At 44.4% G+C, this 19,821-nt stretch overlaps 1 protein-coding gene across 1 annotated transcript in view; it reads right to left on the bottom strand.

The window, feature by feature from the left end:
- The window catches only part of LOC105559517 (myb-like protein Q), a 29,389-nt gene extending 19,350 nt beyond the window's left edge, over positions 1-10,039 (bottom strand). Inside the window, exon 1 of the mRNA XM_012007871.1 lies at positions 9,411-10,039. Within this exon, the coding sequence (XP_011863261.1) occupies positions 9,411-9,837 (427 nt within the window). The 5' untranslated portion in view covers positions 9,838-10,039. The remainder of the gene's footprint in view (positions 1-9,410) is intronic.
- Positions 10,040-19,821: the final 9,782 nt, after the last annotated feature.

Raw genomic sequence — 19,821 nt, 5'->3', positions numbered from 1 at the left:
GAGAGAGACATATCGCGCTGCTTCGTCTATTGTCTATGAGCATTGTTGCTGAGGCGCAAGTAGGATGAACACGATTCCCGCATCTATCGTGCGTTGATTTCAGCGCGATACGTTTTTCAGTTAGCGATCCCCGCAATTTATATCGCCAAAACTTCCACGGTTTCGAACAATTTTATTTTTCGCAACGTGAAACAAAACAATTGAAAAAGGAAGAGAGGGTGGGTGTGGGGGGTGGGGGGTAGGAGAGAAGAATTCGGGACGTCGACACGCCGATAGGGAATGCCGATTATTTTGCTCCCGGCTGATGGATCGCCTCGTCGTTTGGCGGCAATGAACGTGTTATGAGTTAGACGCGATTTAGCGATCGCGCGTGCCGTTCCGGCGGCTGACGGATGCATTATTGCGTTTAGGGGAATGCCAGAAACGCATTCGGGTCGTGGGCCGAGAGCACACCGCGTCGGGTGTAGACGCGATCCTAACGGGGAACATTTATGGGATTGCTCGACTTCGTTTCCTCGAATCCCGCGAGCCTGAGCCCCGCGCGTGCATTCGTAGCTTTCGTCATTGATTCGCGATTCGCGATCCAGCCATTCTTGCGCCGTCTAACGCGCAGAGACGGTGAGGAGGCGCGGATGCTTGAGACGCGGCATAATGCCTGCCGCCTCGGTGAAACGAAACAAAGCGCGCGGCGTCGCTCCAGGCGAGAACGATTGATAATTGATAACTCCCAACGTCGTATCTCGTTATGAACGCGATGGGGAAAATTTCGTGAGAATTCGCACTCGTAAAATGTACGAAGGTACTATTGCTCGCATCTGTCGCCGGTAATTCCGAGTTGCGATATTGCCGTGTGCATTTCGTTTCATTATCTTCTTGCATTATCTTTTGCACGGCGTTAACGCGCATTGTTAATACCCGGCGCGACAGCGCGAGAATAAAAACGTAACGAGATGCAGGGGGGGGGGGGAATGAATGTTTCCTCGCAACGCACCCTTGTTTCAGCACGTGCGCAGTCTAAAGCCCGCATCAGACTACGGGCAGAGATTGAGATTCGATTGAAGTTTGGCCAATACTCTGATTGCTGAGAGAGTGAGAACAAGTGTCCGTAGGCAAACGGCCTCATTTCTTTCGCGTTTGATTTTGGTCACAAAGTGGATGCCAAACGAAAGGTCTCGTCAAGCTGATTACAGACATGTCGGTCTCAGAGTGTACCTATTTAACGTTCCAGAGATATCGGGCTCCGAAGGTTCCATTCAATTCCAAACAAACGGTTGGTGTCTGTCCAGGCGGCTTCATCGCTTGCGTCCTGGGAATTTTTGGAGCCCGATATCTCTGGAACGTTAATAGGTACACCCTGAGACTGACATATCTGCGATCATCTCGACGAAACCCTTCGTTTGGAACCTGCTTTGTGACCAAAATACGAAAAAAAATGGGGCCGATATTGTTCTCACTCTTTCAATCTAATCCCAATCTCAATCCCGTAGTCTGATACGGGCTTAACTGCGTCCGTTCTTGAGTCGGAAATATTAGCTTTGTTTTCAAGTTAAGACAAGAAGGAGAGATAGAGCACCTCATCACTAAGCGACAGACCGTGAACGACGTAGTCTGCTACATTTTCGCAGAATTAGGTATAACATCCTTTCGGTATTCAACCGATTAGTGCGTACGCACTCGACAGCTGCGAGCGAGTAATCATTAAGCTATATCACGTTCGTATAATATGTGTTTATACGTCGCTGGGCGCGATATTGCTTGGAATCGCGAACGATTATTGCTCCAACTATTATACTCGTGACCTTCGTGTGAAAACGCCAGCATCTTCATTAGCGCTAATTATCCATTCAGTCTGCGACGTCGTTCGTGCGAGCGTAATATTGCGCGGGATTTGCAGACACCGAAAAGCAAATTTGGTTATACGTGCCCATATTAATGTGACACGTCGAAATTGTTATGCGGGCGCGGATAATTAGCCGCATTCCGTCCTGCCGTGTGCATCACCGGTGAATCATTTCCGCAAAATTCACGTGAATTTTGCACGTGCGAATTATGCTTATTGTATAGGGGAGGGAAGTCCCCCATTACGAAATAGGCTCTTAATATCAGACAGCGGGGTTTCTACTAAATCTATTGCCCTTGGAGTCAAATCCGTTTAGCGGAAAATACACCGTTAGATCGTGTAATCGTTGCGAGGAAAGATTTGTGATTGACGCAAATACGAAGTAATAAGGGGGTAAGAGCCAAGGCAGAGGGTGGTTAGTGTCTAAATTACTTTTATTTCGAGCCTACTGCGAAAAATAATACCTCAGCCGGGATTTGAGCCTGAGCCCGCTCTCACTAGGCGGGCGTCTCACCAGTTCGACCACCGAGGCATGCGGTAATATTTATCGCAATAAACAGTCTAACGTTATTTCACGAAAGTTCCACATATTTCACGTATCTTGACTGAATGCGAAGTAGACTTGTGATTGAATTTCAATGTCGAAAATCTGCTATCTCATATCAGAAGCCTGTCTTATAATAGGGGACTTGCCTCTGCATATAATACGCATTCATTTGCATTATAATAATAGCAACAAAATAATAATAAGAGACGAGGGTCAGGACTGCCTAAAGGCCTAAACAAATTCATCACGCCGCTCTGCTCGAAGCTGTTATCAGCAACACCTGTATTTAGAGCATAAAACGGTCGGTATATGAGAAAGATTTGCGACAAAGGAAATCGTTCCTTACAATGGCGCGTAGAGGTAGTCTTTAGGTCTTGCGATGTTCGACAAGACAGGACGAGTTTGCTCGCGAAAGTGACGGCAGCGTCGAACAAGCGCCGCTAATTGCTTTGTAGAGGGGGAGGGGGAGGGGAGAGAGGGGGGGGAGTAAGTTAATTGGCGCAGTTAGTTTCGTAAGGGGCGAAACTCAGAAGTGAATAGAGCTCACTATACGTGTGCGATGCGGTGAAATATATAAGACTCCCCGCATCTCCCCTGCCGCCCTTCGTCGACCATTGAATTTCTTTCAACGGCTCTGACTCGATCTTTCCTTAACGAAATTTTTTCACCGATATTTTCTGTAATACCTTTGGCGAGCTTATATCTCGCGATATCGAATGTCTCTCGGTACATCCAGGTCTTGAATTCAGGTGTCTGGTAAACTTACGATTACACTGTAATTGAAATACATTTATAAGCGATTCTCTCAATTGATTTCAATTCTATCGAGAGATACGTCGCGTTCTTCCGATTTTGTAAAGGAGCAAATAGATTTTAATAAAAAAATTGGATCGAGAAATGCGACAGGTGAGAAATAATAACAAGTTTTATACGTGTAGAGAAAAGTTCCCTATTATGAGGGCTCTTAATATGAGATAGCAGCATTTCTGCGAAATTCATAGGCATCGTCTGTTGGCTGCACCATTGAATTTATTGCCCTCGGAGTGAAATCTGTTTAGTGGAAAATTGATTATGAGATCGTGTAATATATCGTTGCGAAAAAAGATTTGTCATTGAATTTGGACGTTGGAAACCTACTATCTCATATTAGAATCCTATCTCATAATAGAGAACTTTCCTCTACGTAAAATATAGAGAAAACTACGCAAGGAGTCAAACTCGGTCTTTCGCAACGTATGAAAAGTATGAAAATATTTTTCAAGACTACAGAAACGGTAAATTATTCTCTTGTATTGCAACAAAATTGTAATATTTTAACGTAATGTGAGATTCATTAAAAAGAAAGCATGCTATTTGTCCGCGCGCTATGCGCAGCATAATTAAATATGCATATAAAATTTAATTAATTCCGGGAAGTAACAGTGGCCTTTTTTATGTAATTAGAAAATAATTTCAACATAAAGTAACAACAACTTTGGACAAATGTAATTATACTAATATGTTGTATAATTTATGCGCATAACATATCCGCATAACTTGTATTTACATTTGTCCATACGGCAACAACTTTAATTTTCAAAATGCGTCTGCGAAATCCGCGAGACGTAATAATAATGAAGCGCAAATTTTTCGCGGTGAGTTTTTTACGGAGCTAGTGAAAGCTTCGCGGCATGTAAAATTATAACTTTTGGGACAGAGATCGTCCGCGGATAATCGATCGGGAGTAGCTCGAAAATTGCTTCTCTCGACGAACTTCTTTCCACCATCTTCTGCACATTTAATCGTAACAGCAAGGAATAATAGCCGTGCCTAATGTTCTCTAAAAGTTTTTAGAGAGCAATTTTAGAAGTGCCTGCACTTCAGTCATGAAATTGTAGGAACAACTATTACCGCGAATTTAACGTTCGTACGAACGGAGGGACAGATTATACAGAAATATTATGGGGCAAGCGGTGCGTAAATAACGTTTGAATAATTTACTCGAAATAATTTGCGCCTCGACACGCAAGATTTCGCTTGTTGCTGAAAATACGAAGAAATATTTTACCTACCGGCGTAATACGTAATTAAAATTTTGTTGCAAATTTGCAAACGGCGAGAAACAATATTTTCTCACCGACGACCTAAATCTGTTACAGATAAAATATACGAAGCACTTTAAACATCCCGTCGGAGTATGCATATAGGACAGCGCTGAAAATTAAAACTGAGACAAACGTTTGAAATCGGCGCAGCCTTTGTCCTTTGACTACGAAAATACTGAAATGGCTTTTCCGGTCTTCTCAGCTCCCCCAGCTAGCTCGATTACGTTTGTTGGATATTTTTCCTAACGAGACCAATTCGCAACAAAATTACTTTTCGGTAACGGATTGTATTAAATTGATAAATACGTATCGATCGTGCTTTTAACCAATCCCTAATTTTCTATTCTCTTTGTCAACCGACATGTTGCATCGCTCGTTTCGTAAATAAATAATTTCGGATCGAATTTATTGAAAGAATATGCAAACTCGAATTAATTTCTATATCTTATAACGAATGAGTATATTATTATTTCGCAGACAATTGTGAAATTCCCTTTTAATATAACATGTCACGTACGCAGAACGCGCGTTGAGCGGCTTCAGGAACGGACTTTTTTAATTATACTCATTAGTGCGGCACAGCGACGGACGTTGGTTCGCCTAACTACCTTTATTTTCGCGAAATTACGTCACACCGCATATATATATACGTATTCAGAATTACGAAGAGACGTAACGCCTTTGTCCGTCGCAATCGTTTAATGGCATCCAACTGGCTCGAACATTTTTCAATTCTGCTTCGGCACTCCTGGAATAAGAAATTTCCGTCGGAGGGACGGATGGGCTTGACGTGGCTTATGTTATTGCAAATATATCAACCGAGAGGCCGTGGCTTCTCTCCGATTTTTTTCCCCCTCGCAATTCCCACGAATTACCGCACCACAATCTCGATCTGGCGGAAGGTGGTAAACTCTGAAAGTGCCATCCGATTCCGATTCACGTGTCGTCTGAATTATTTTCAGTTAGAGAGCCTTGCGTCTACGGGAAAAATTGCGTCCCGGGGCAGAAACGGAACGGCGCTGGTGTTATTATCGCGAAAGTCCGAAACTTTTTCCCGGTCTTCCTACCCCTGTCCCCTACTTTCTCAACCGGTTCTTCCGTTCCATTTTATCCAGGCCCTCTGCGTCCCCGCGGGACACGGGCTGGATGGAAGATAATAAACTCGAAACAATACGGCGACCGGCGTTCGCGACACAACACGAACATGCTTTCAGCTTTAAAGCGCGATACCGCTGAGTCGCCGTTATGCCGCGCGCGAGGAAAACTATTTCATAACTAGGTCGTACGTGATACGTACGTGTACGTATGCGTGCTAGTGTCAGTGCGGCCACGGGCTGATGCGAGATAAAGAGAGAAAAGAGACAACCCAGGCCAGGCAAGAGGCCCTTTCCCTCTCCACGCCTGTCGCTCTTTCCGGAGAAGCTACGCGGATTTTAGTTACACACGTCGCACTGTAACTAGCAAAAGCGCGGCTTTGTCGGCGCAGCGGGCGGGCAAAATGATTATTCAAGAAGGATAAAAAATTTACTGAGCTTCATCTGTTTTAGCCCCGCGAACATCCGCTTCTTTTCTCTCCTCTTAGTCGCAATCGCGACGAGTAAAACCGCACTCGTCGTGCCGTGAAAAATACGTTTTTCGTTAAGGGATGTTTTAGTGATTCTGCACTTTTGGCACCTTTCGCTCCTAGAACTGTCAATTGAAAACATTTACGTAATATACAAATTATGTGGCTTTTGTGTATAGACCGACAGTGTCCCGCTCTTCAGATTAAGTCAAAGAACAGCGTGGCATCATTGAAATTAAGTTTGGGAGCTTAACAAGAAGTCTATTCACTCGAATAAGTTACAGATTACCTAACAAGTGAATAGATTTTTTGTTAGGCTCCTGAACTTAATTTCAGTGATACCATGCTGTTCTCCGATTTAGTCCGAATAGTGGAACACTGTCGGTTCGTACACGAAAGCCACGTAATTTGTATATTACACAAATGTTTTCACGAATTGACAGTTCTAGGGGGCAAAAGGTGCCAAAAGTGCAGAATCACTCCAGCATCCCCTTAATTAGGTATGTTGTCGGCTCGTTTTACTTATGCTCGTGTAATAATTTACAGAAGTCCATACATGGATAGACACAAATTAATCCTGTTATTGCGGCTTAAAGTCGACTTTCCCTCAGATGCCGACAGTAAGTAACTCTCGTCACCGTCATGCATCCGTTATGTGTATACTATGAACGACTTGCTTAGCTTCAGCTATGCGCTAAGAAGGACCGTTACAATAACTGAAAACGACTTACTCATCCGTTAATCCCCGTCTTGCGCGGTAGCATGCATTAGCGTCTCGCGCGTTATGTGGTAACGTTTTCCAGTTCAAGACTGCCTGGATGAAAAGCCAGTTGACATTTGCCGGTCGCGTTTCAACCGCCGCGGATAATTGAAAAGTCACCGAGACTAAGGAGATATTATTTCATATAATGCGAGCGACGGATCAACTATTATGCCGAGAAAAGAGAACCCGTCATTTTTGTTATCAGTACGCGTTATACCTACGTAGCTATGTAAACTTGTGAAAATAAATATTACAGGAGAAGGTGAAAAGTTTAGCTACTTGAATGACTCAATGATACATGCTCTCGAAATGGACGTTTAAAGCTCGCTCAATAACTGGGACGCTTCTGAAAATTGTTAAATACACTTTCTGACATTAATTACTGTAACTGTGTCATCCAAGAGCTCCAGGCAAATTCCTATCATGGAAATGACTGGCCACGCCGAGAGCCTCTGAATATATGGGTTTGTCTCTGATATTATATTTACTTTTACAATTTCACAGATACGTTCCCAGCAAACCATAATGTAATTGTTATATAAATTAAGGAGCGCATGTGAAGAGAACAATGTGAACACCCATTTAGGACCAGAATGAGCGTTTAAACAGAAAAACCGGAAATTGTGTAAAATCGAGATTACGGCCTTGCGAAAGAGATCAGTCGACATTTCACAGTTACACGTATATAATTTTCTTGGCTTTCTACAGTTTCTGTCGGTAATCCATTTCTCATGATAAAAGACTGGTTCACGAAATAAAACTCACCCCGTATATGAGATATGACTATGTTACAGTAATATATCATTTGAAATGTAAGTGATATATGTACATGATAGATTCAAAGTTGCTGACATAGTGTCATATCTACTGTGTATCATTCAGGCTACAAGTAGAGAACAGTCTTCTATTATGAGATAGAATTCTAATATGAGATAGTAGGTTTTCAACGTTCAAATTCAATCACAAATCTTTTTTCGCAACGATTACACGGTCTAACAATCAAGCTTCCACTAAAAGGCAGACTTCACTCCAAGGGCAATGAATTCATGGTGGAATCAACAGATGTCCATTAATTTAGCAGAAACCCCCGCTGTCTCATATTAAGAGTCTATCCCATAATAACATGACTTTCCTCTAATATTACTTGTAACATTCTTGACACTCGTGTTACATAACATTTATATTTAAGTTATATGCCGTGGTTTCCTGGGTTCTTTCATAAATACGTGGACATATATGTTAAACTATGTACTTAAAAAAATGATGACTTATTCCGCAGAGTAGAACAAACCGTTATTTTTCAAAGTAGCAGTGTTTATTATAATTCCGGTCCATATTTATGTAAAAGTAACGGCACTATTAATTTCAGCCATTTCCCGATTGTCACTCCGTACGCCATTAATATCAGCTTCGACGCGTCGATTCTTCGCGCTTTCGCGAACATTTAGACGACTAGGACGGGACGCAGCCTTGCGTTGCCCGCGGGACAATAACGGCGCCGTATAAAAGCCGCGCGTAACAAACTCCGCAACTCACCATAATGCAGTCGCGGCCGGCAGATGAAGGGCGCTGATAAGTACAATACAACAGCCCGCCGCGCCGGCCGCCTCCCTTTACGCGCGAATCGCACCACGAGCGGAAGTCCCACTCGATTTTCCAACGGACATTATCGCGGGGCGCGCGCCGATCGGACTGTGCTACTTTTTACAAGTCTTTTTTATTACCCGCACAATACTGCTCTAAAATGCACGAGCGCGCGCCATCCATCACTGTCTCATCGATAATGTTTCCTAACGAGCGAGCGCTCCGCGTTTTGGCTGCATCACGACACGTACTCGGCAAAGTTTTCTTATGCTCTTGCAATATGCCGGGGCCGCATTACCGTAGCAAGATCGAAAAACGGAAGTGCAAGAACTTTCTAAATTTATGACGGAGAAGCGACTGGAATCGAACTAGGTCGTGTTGCAGGATGGTCCACGAGGAAGGGGGAGTGAGCGAAACAAGCGCCCTACTTGCGTATCCGACGTGTCGTGACAATTGTATGTCGATAATTTCCGCCGCGCACTACAACGTGTTTTGCGCTTAACGGCACCTTGTACGCCAGTTAGATGTTTAACATTTAGTCGTATTTCAAAGCTGGAATACGAAAGAGTTGCGTCGGGCTCGTTCCTTTTCTTCGCGAAACGATTTCTCTTATTATCGCGCGCGCGCGCGCGCGCGCCCGTATTTTCGCGATACGAACAATACAAGTCACGCACCGCCGGCTATATTCCGTACAATTCCTGCAAAAGTTTCGCGTCGTTGCCTCCGTTCCTTTCCCCCACGGAGCCCGAAACTTTTCCGCGTAGCTTACGTTCGGGCGCTTAAGAGACGATGGACTTCCACGGAGACGTTCGAAAGGCGCGTACTAACGAAAGGTAGGGCACAATGCACGCGGTACGCAATAACACGAAGTTATAAAATCCAAAACCTTGGTCTTGTACAAAGCAGGGCTGTATTTTACTATACACAAAATCTAACAGTATACCGACAATCGATAGTTTGGCTGAAAAATCGTACGCCCGACGGAAGTAATCGACAAAGAAACATATATGATAGGGGAGACACCCTACCTTCTTTCGCCTGAACGTATCCGTGCACTTCGCAGTAACTTCCGGCCGGGCCAGCCGCTCCGGGAGTGTCCAACGTGAAGAGGGTGTTGGCGGAGGAGCTAACGTCGTCGGACATCGTCTGCAGTAGGCTGGTAGCCTGCGACAGGGTGCGTTGCTGCTGGTGATGCTGGTGGTGATGATGGTGGTGCTGCTGCTGCTGCTGCTGCTGCTGCTGCTGCAGCTGCACCTGCTGCTGATGCTGCTGCTGCTGCTGAGCGAGCATCTCCTCGTGCCGACATTTCGAGCAACGACGCATCTCAGAGCGGACACGCAGCAGCCAAACCATGCCGAAGAGCGCCATAGCAACCTCGAGACCCGCTGACCTCGATGGATGCTTCATGCTCGCGGGGTCAAGGTCATCGAGGCTCCGGGAGCCAGCGCGACACATCACCGACTTCAGTGCGGATTTGTCCACCTCTCGTTCCTTCTTTCTTTCCGCACCTGCTCCCGCTTCTCTTCTTAACGCGCTTACTTCTACAGGATTGTAACTAAGCAAGCATGGGACGACGAGCGCCGGCGACTTGCTCCAATTGCGTCGTCGATATTTACCCCTTAATGCCCCGCTCTCGATCTCGCGATGTACAGAATTATTAGGCTCTCATTTGGCAGTGGATCGTCATTGATTATCCTGGAAAGTCGATCACTTTCGATTTGTCCCGTCTAGAACTGAATCGCTCGTCTAATTTCGTAGCTCGTTGAACACTAATGATTATCGTTTATCGGACTTGGCTGTTTCTCAAGAGAGATCAGTGTTCACATTGGCAGCTTCTGACATCTGTCGCGCAGTATCCTCTTTCCCGACCTAACTTCAAGACTCCTCTTGTGTTGTCGACGTCTACAATGTCTACAACTGCATTCGTTCGTAATGAAATGGTGGAAGCTAAACGGACCTCGCACACGTCTCATTACTTTTATTTTCCGACTGTTTCATTCGGACAGGAATTAAGGATCCCCGTTCTGTGAAAGTCTTGCCGGGGATAGAGATAGCGCGACGCTTAATATTTTTCGTGGACGATTCATTGGGCTGAGCGTGTCCCGCAATTACGGACAAGAGATATCCAATAAAACTACGGGATTTCTCTCTCTCCCGCTTTCAGACACACAAAGCTCGACTTACTGGTCGAAAAATGAGCAGATGGGCAAAGGCACCTCTCTTCTTGAAGGCTGCTCGATAAGTGTCTAAGCGATGCTCTCAAGTGAAACAACGGACTCGTGTTAATAGAAGTTTTATGCCTTTGTATGAAGCAACTGTCTCTTATTCGTCTTCTAAATCCTTCAAAGTTTAAACTTTCGACGAAATCGTCGAGTAATTTCGAAGATCTGTAGAAACAAGGTGGACAGGTGGTTCGTTTTGCTCAACCAATTCTTCAGCGGATTGAAATGAACGCTTGCGATTTATTTTATTCGTGTTTTGGTCATCAATTAGGCAGCGCTTATCCGATTAGACGGAAAATAGCTGGCAATTTCCTAATTTGCAGTCCGTTTTTCTTTCCGGCGGAGAGGGAGAGAGAGGGAGAGAGAGAGACAGAATTATTCAGGCTCGAGGCTTCTGCAGATACCAGAGCGAATGAACCAAGGCACCGGTTTCTTCCGAGTATCGACGACGTGAAGGATGAAGATGATCGATACAGCCTTAATACGGAAGGAAACTAAGCGATTGGTCCCGAGCGCACTTCGACGACGATGATACTTTTATAAAAGTACAAAAGACGTCCGTCCACGAGTGGTCGAGGACATGGATTCTCCCATATTTCCCAGGAACTGTCCCGTGATCATCGCTCGTTTCCAGGTCGTGGTCTACGCCCCGCTCCTCCGATTTTCAGCGACCGAGTTCTGTCCCTGGATGCCGTCTCCGGCGATTTCTGCCGTCTCCGTTCCTTCTTCCGTTAGACTCTTCGTGGTCCATCGAGCTGTGTGACGCTGACGTTCCTCCTCCCTCTCCTTCCCTCTCTCTCCGTTGGTAGCGCCGCGCTGGAAATGCGATTCCGTCCCATCGGGACACGTACTTCCGATCGCGCGGTTGTCTCACCTCTCACGCATGAGTGAATTTCGCTCGGCGTTCATCCCCGATTGACGGCAAGGCGGGACAGATGCGGGGATGGAAGAGCGCTCGATATATAGCGGGCACCTTATCCCTCCCTTCTTCGTGTACTCTTCACTCTGTACGATTACATGGCATTTGCGAGGAGAAGACAGCTTTTCGGCCGCATATAATTCACACCCTTTGGAATCTTGGGAAAAAAAAGACACGCTTGACGGTCGTAGCGATGGCGGGAAATCGGACACACTTGGTCGAGCGGATTCCCGCGAACGGAGGATTTAGCTGAACCGGAACCCTCGCGCGGAGTGGACTGCTTGGATTCAAGCGGCGGCTCGTTATCAATTCCCGTCGAGTCCGAGTCTGACTGAATGGGTTCACTTCTGCTGTCAAACCGTCGATCCACGCAGAAGCTCCAACGGCCCGCGCAACGACCTCGCTCTGATGACGAAAGACGATATTAATTTCGTCGATTGTTCGCGATCTTACTCGACGATTACCTCGCAGCTCGATCCGCGCGAGCCTCGGGGTGGGAATTTTCTTTCAAAATACGTTTCCGTCGGGTCCCATCTCTGTCTCCGCGGCTTATTCAGAATCCTCTCGAACAGAATCGATTAGTGTCCGGAAGATTCGCGCTGTCGCTCCGTGCTTTTCCAAATAACGATGTTTGCCGCTGAATATCACATCGGGATCGATTCTTCTCGACAAAGAAATCCCGTGGACCAGAATCCGCGAGTACCTCTTCTTCCTGGAAAGGCGGGTCCCTCACTCCGTACGTATGAGCGAACGAGGCGTTATTCCGGGGATGCAGTCCGGGTTGATATCCGGCGATAACGCGGCTTTCCGGACGTGAAAAGGAGCTTGGAGAGGTTTGCGGGTGAAAACCATTGGTGAGGAAGGCTCGATAAGTGACCGGTTTCTTTTTCTCCGGGTCGTCGATTCGGCCTCGATACTCTCCCTTTGGAAGGCTGCGCGGCCTCAGATTTCCGGCCGATACTTCTCCATTCTACCCTGGAAAAGTCGTGGCAGGAACCTTCGAGCGTTACCGATGCGAGAGAACCGCGGTCGATTTCGCCCGCGAACTCGATGCTCGCTCGAGGAGAATTTTTCAATGAGCTCCACTTTCGCAACGACGGCTCTCTGAATAGCGGACTAATCGATCCTTCCGTGCGTTGATTGATAATCTACAATACCGTATTTTTCGCTTACAGTCGCGAAACTGCTGGTCGTCGCCGGTTTCATCAATTATGTAATATTAATGACTGCATAAAACGATTACGCGAGCACACGATTCGCGGATGTTACAGCGTATTCGGTTGCTTCAACTAGTGCGCACCGAGTACGCACTGACAATAAGATACAAGTTTTATAGCGAAGAAAATTTGATTTCTTATTTGACAAAAACAATGATTTCATTTAATAAATGGTATTGTCTATGCCTCGGTGGTCGAATTGGCGACTAGCGAAAGCCCGCCTAGAGTGTAGGGAGGTCCAGGTTCAAACCCTGGCTGAGGTAATATTTTTCGCAATAAATTTTCTGCATTGACAGAAAAACTAACAACGGCCAGAGCTGTGGTCGAATAAAATTTGGAATTTTAGTATTCTCTATCCCATGAAATCTTTAGTCGAATGTAGAAAATATAATGATTTCAACTAATTTCCTTAATATAATACACAGTTTTACTTGAAATTTGGTATCTCTATTTAAACAGAATAAATTTTTACCTCGGCAAAGGAAATAATTGTAAGTAAATCCATTTACTTATAATAGTTTAAAGAAAATGTTTTTGTCAGTGCACGAACCGGTCCCGACGTGCGCCCAGTGCGCACCAGTGCGGGCAGCCGAATTCGCCGTTGGCTTCTTCGCGCGCATCAAATTTCCGAACAAACACGAAGCAGGGACATTAATAATTCGCAGTAATTCGCCAATAACGCGGAAGAAACGAATAACGTTATAGCTCCGGCGGAACGAGATCCGTAATTTCACTCCATCGATCATCCCAGCAGCCGACGCCGTTGCACATCGACGGTGTAACGGCGTAGAACAAAACGGTTCATCTCTGGCGCGGGCGATCGTAAATACAGATCGCGGCCAATAAAACGGGGACGGCAGCTAAGTTTCGGAGATCGACTTGGACGGGTAAGGTAGAGAGGCCCGCGAGACTGTTTCCCGCGGGGGTTATAAATTGCGAGGCTGGGAGCGCGGTACAAGAGAGACGACGACGACAATAACGACGACGCGCGTTCGAAGGGGGTGAAGATACTCGCGCGCGCTCCTCGGGCACTGACGCTGCTGGCAACAATCGCTCCTTCGTTAAGTCCAAGGACGAGTGGTGAGGGTGCAAGGGCGATGCGGGCCCTCCGTCTTGCGAGACGGCGCACGCATAGCTAAAAGCTCGTGTAAATTCTGTTTTATACGCCGCCGCCCGTCCGCGACGCGTTGATCCATTTCACCGCGTTATATCGCCGGCGGCGGAAGCGAAAACACGGTAAATCGAAGCACCTAGGGCCGCCGTTGCACGATTTTACATGAGGATTTACTGGGGATCTGCGTTACCCGCGTTACCACCCACGGCGAGCTGAATAGCTCAATAACTGTCGGGTTTTCCCTTTAGTGTTCGGTGCTCGCGGTGATTAAAAACGTCGCTTGCCGCGGCTCCGCGAGCGAAGTGTATTGCGACGATACGCGTATATTGAAGTGGCTCCGCGCGCTATCGTCGAAATAAAGCGCGCCGCGCAAAGCAAAAACGCGCGTGCACTTTTACGCGACACGGTCATTTAATATATTCTAATCCCCCCCCCCTGTTTTTCATTCATGCGCGGTTCCCGATGAGATTTCTCGTTTTCGCCCAAATTCCGTATTCATACGGTTCTTTTTCCGTCCTCGCTCCGGCCGCCCTCAGACCACATGCGCTGTTTCGCGCGCGGATAAGGTGTACACGTCGCCGAGCTCCCGAACGTGCCGAATAAGCGGCAAATTTTGCGGGCGAACAAATTTCCATCGGAGGAACTCATTTCGCTGGTTATCCTTCCGCGCGCGCCCGATATATCGATTTAACGGCGAGCCGATAAACCGCGGACGAATGCGATTATGTCGGAAATAATGCAGCAGCCGGCTCGATGACCGCGCGGCTCTCGATGCACGACCGCCAGCCCGGTGCAATAACGCACTCACGAGGGGGTTCGTCGAAAATAGGTGGGAAAAAAAGGCCGGTCGATTGAACGCGCGAGAGGGGCCTGATACATCGTGCTCTCGCGCGATGATTACGCCGCGGCCGATCGTATTTCTTCGCGGCAAAACGTCCGAGCGTAATTTCGCAGGCGTGTAAATCATCGGAATTGAAATTGATGAATCATTAGCCCCGGGCGCTTTCGGGCGGCGCCGCGTGACCGCCGAGCGTTTAATCGACGCGGTCGTAAAAATTAATTTTCCACCGCGACGCGAATTATTGTTTACGGATCGCCGCCAGCCAACGGCGCCGGAGATTAATATTTGTTTCTATTCTCTTTGCGCGCGCGCGGATATTATATAATTATTAGTAATCGTAATCGGATCACAGAGACAGAGACACAGAGAGGGGAGAGAGAGAGGGAAGGAAGAGAGGGGGGGAGGGAGAGAGAGAGAGAGAGAGAGAGAGAGAGAGAGATCGGATGTAATTTGTCGTTACGCGTAACGATAAAGACCGCATACGGAGGCATATCATTACCGCGTAATCAATAATCGATGCTTGTTAATTGTTGCAGTATTACCGCAGTTGCGTTATTATTGATGTTTAACAAAATAACTACGCCAGTTTTCATTATAGAAATTCATTTCTATGTTGAGTGCACGCTGGACAAAAATTACTCTTCCGTCCCGGCTTGTTTTGAGACCTGGATTATTATGCTCGCAAAGTTCAAACTGAGGTAAAACCAAAAGCGGGATAACCTGATGAAGGTGAGGGGAAGGACGGAATATATTTTAAAAGTTTCACAGGGAGACCCTTTTTCGACGGAGACAACTTTACTCCCTTTCTTCGTGAGCTCCGACAATTTCCCCGGCTTTTTTACATACTTGATAAGTTAATCCGAGGATCTTAAGAACGCACTAAAGTGACGCCAAATCTTAATATTTGTTATTTCAGATACGGAGTAGACGTAAGTAGTGACATTAGCATTTGAATTAAATTGCCGTATAAAATTAAAACCATAATGAAATTGATTTATGTTAATATATAACAAAAACAATTTTATGTGAATAAATAACCAGAGCTCCGATATTAAATTCAGTTTTATGTGATTATTTAATGAATTATACCAAAGCTATTTTCAACTTAATCGCTTCAAATAAAACAACAAAATGAGTTTATGTATTTATGTATCGCTGTGTGTACTAAAATGAAAAGCGCCAGTATATTTTTATTTTTATTTCAATAAATAAATATTTACTTTTAGCGAAATAGTAACAACCTCTTTTCACGTTTCTCTTAATCAATAGATCGGGAATTTGATTTCAACCGAATTGCTTAATGAGCCAAAACGAACGCATATTATTATACAATTTTAATCATACAGAGGGACTTGATTCGCAGTTGCAATAAATAATAAATAGAAATTAACAGGATGCTGTACTAATGCAAATTCTTTGTAGCAACGTGTGTGAATGCAACGTGCTTCGATGTTTGTAACGAAAAACAAACTGCTGTTATCGAGTAGTGAAAAAGGCTCATGACGATACGCGCCACTGGTCCCGCTAATAGCGACTGCGCATTTTGGAAGTTTTGTTTGACCCGTGCAACGGCTGGGGCTAGCAATGAGCGGCCCGAAATTAACGCATCAAAACCGCGACATGTATCGAAAAACGTTACGCACAATTCGCGCATGTGTTAAATAATTTTATCTCTTTTTGTCACCTTTGCATTACAATCACGGCACCGGCACGTGTAAATAACACGTCAATTTGAACACCAGTGTAATTGCTCGCTGCTTTTACGGTCGATGGTTGCAAACGTAGATTTCATGCACAACGCATAACATACAAGGTATTGTAAAATCTCTGATTTTAATAGAGGTCGATCTATGTGTATTTCAGTTACTCTGGAAGAGGTGAAATAAATCCAACGTTTATTGGAATGCGAATGTCTGTTCAAGATATTTGCAATGGCGTATAAGACTGCGAAAAATTGGTAAAATTGTATCGATTTTCAGCGATTAACGTTTCATCAATTGTTTATTTGCAATTACACGCAAATCTGACAATGCACTTCGCTTGTACTCTCTAAAAGTCAGCCGGAGGATTGTTAATGGAAGCAGTGAATGGTCACTGATTTACAGTTTTAAGTAGGTAAGTATTTGCAGAATTTTGCAGCGGTACACTTCTGACTGTAAATCAGTGACCATTCACTGTTTTCAGTGATAATCCACTGATTGACTTTTAGAGAGTAACGAATTGGTCACAGATGTTCGCCGTTCCAATAAATTATTATATAGAGTATCCAACGCGGTGTACACTCAGTGCGCGCTAATGCTCGTTTACAGTCAATTCTTATATTTAAAGATCATTTTAAATTTAACACATTTTTATATTTTTATATTTGTCATTTTTATATTTAAGACAAAGTTAAGTTATAAGAGTTGACTATAAACAAGCCTTAGTGTGCACCCAGTGCGCACTAGTGCAGGGAACCGAGTTCGCTACAAGTGATTCCAATCTTATCGATAAAGAGAAACAAAAAAACAAATCGAAAGTGTCACAAGAACGCAATGCAGTATTTTAAAATAATTGTGCAAAATTACTTTTATGTGTAATGCAGCGATTTGCGTGTTTCTCATTTACGTTTATTATTATATTATACCGTTATTTAACCGCGCGATATTTTTGCATACGCAGCGAATTGTAAAATGTCCCGACGTTAGATCAGTCTTTTTTTTTTCTTCCGACTATTCGCCGAGCCCGATTAAACTCGTCGGTGCCGTTTTACAATCTCCCTGCAATCCTTAAGCGTTCTGTAATCGTAAAAAAGGAATTTATCGGGTAGAAACGAGCGTCTCTGTCGTTTCCAATTTCCTTTGTGGGTTGTGGTCGGGGGGTACGGTGCCACATGGAGCCGCCGTATAGATCTAACGAGCAACCGTAAGGGCGAAGTGAACTCGATGCAAACTTGATGGCAGGGCACGTTGTTCCAAGCGTACGCGAAAACGCGGGGATGGGGATAGCATACGGGTAGTATAATGCAGATTCCGGCACGCGATTACAGCGGTTTGTGCAAGCAGTACAAACAAACCCGCGAAACTTGCGCGTGCCCTTTGACGGTCATTCATACGTTAATAATTTTTCAACAAAAGGCCACAACCGCGGGCGGACATGGCAAACGAAAGGTGGAACCAAATTCTACAAAGATTCCCCGCGAAAGAACGTATCGTCAGTTCTGAAACGATTTTGCAATTTGATCGGGGGAGAGAGAGACGGCCCTTTTACGTCAATCGATCATGCCGTAACAGGGCTTTGCGTATCCATAAGCACAATCGAATATATATTCTATGGTTTTAAACGGAGAGTGCAGTTTACTGCTCTCGTCATTGTATCGAATTACACGGGTCAACAATTTTGACATAAAAATTTGCTGTCGTGCTTTATTTTTCAGTTTTTCCATTTATTTACGTGTAAACAGACCGAGAAACAGACTGTATATGACTATGAAAAGTATTTAACTTTAGTTCCAAGCAATACAAATTCTATATAATAATAAAAAATTGCATATTTAAGATATATACAGGGTTTCCCAGAAAAAAAAAGATCAATATTCTGGGAGGTAATCGGAGAGTATCGGTCATTTTAAGCAAAAATGTTCATATGAATATACAGGGTGTCTCACTTTAAACGATCCACGCAAATATCTCCAAAAATATGAAAGATACGGAAAAACGTTTCAAACAAAAGTTGTTTGGTTCGAAGAGAGACATAGTGCCATTGACTTGACCTTGAATAGTCATTTGAAGGTCACCTTCAATTTTTTAAACGGAAACCCCCTGTTGTTTATTATACTATCTTATTCCACTAATTAACATGAACCACTTTAGTCCGAAACATTTTTTTATTTGCCTCACACTTTTTGAGATATTCAAGAGAAAATTTATAACTTTTTCAACGTTTAGCTTATGCTATCTCGATAACTGTTTGTCGGCGGGAAAAGTAGTACAGGACTTTTCTACTTGATTTGGTCTCAGGAATATGCTGTTGCGATAGTGTTCCAATTATTGAACATTTTTGTGTATTGTAACATACACAAAATTTACACAGTCCTTCTTGTCTTTAAACATATATTCATAATTTAGAAGGTATTCTCGAAAAGAACTCTTGGAAAACAATTTAGTTTATGTCATCGTCAATATATATATTAAATTTAGTTAGCTATCTTTTTATTTACTTTTCAATTCAGTTTATGTTACATTTTTCAATATAAATTATAGCGGGGCAAAGTTTCATTTTTATCGATATATTCGTTATCGGCACAAAAATTAATAAAAATCGACTGTTTTGGCGGTACATTTTCAATGTTGAACAGTATTCTTTAAGATTATAAACATTTAAGATAACTTATTTCATGCGAGCGAATGAAACCAGTACATTTGCTTGATCTTACAAACCGACACGTTTGCGTCGCTCCCCAGTTTTCCCCGGAATACGCACGTTTCGCTAGAATATTTAACATCGAGAATACTTGAAATGCTTCTGCTCTCGCATAGAGAGGTATTAAAAGAGTAAGTAACACATTCTTTATAAACGAGTTGGGTGTAATTCTCGGCCGAGTAGCTTCATCCTGAGGTTTTACACAAGTAAAGGGAGAGACGAGAAAAGGCGAGCGAGAAGGGGGGGAGGGGGGTCGCCCGCATTCGGATTAAAATGAGCGGAAAGAGTGTGCTTTTCAGCGCGACACAGGTGCGTCCGCATCGTCGCATCGCGAGTATACCTTTATATTTTTTCCGCTGTCTTGGTCACCGCTCTTTAATCCTTCGTGCTTAAGTCCCTGCTTTACCGCGGACAAGAACTTATTCTTGCCGCCGCGAAGGAGACTGCCTTAGATAAGCTCTCTGCTTACGAATAGCGCACGCTTGTTCCACAAAGAATTAGCTATGAATTTTATCAGTACTTTTCTAACGTGAGAATCAGGGGGAAAAGAAACAACGTGTCAATGCTGTTTAAAATCATCCGTGCTAACTTGTCTAAAATTTCCAAACTTTACTTTCACTTACAAACTTGCCTAGTTTTACCCATGACCCTCTCTACATAATACATTTCTTTCCGAACCTTTTGAATACTTCATAAACTCTGGGTTTCGTATGAAACGTCTCAGT

Source organism: Vollenhovia emeryi, unplaced genomic scaffold, assembly GCF_000949405.1.
Source record: "Vollenhovia emeryi isolate VEMERY1.0 unplaced genomic scaffold, V.emery_V1.0 DF939266.1, whole genome shotgun sequence".
In the NCBI taxonomy this organism is placed as follows: Eukaryota; Metazoa; Arthropoda; class Insecta; order Hymenoptera; family Formicidae; genus Vollenhovia; species Vollenhovia emeryi.
Note: the sequence above shows the minus strand (reverse complement) of the source record. Positions and strands in the feature narration are given on the sequence as shown.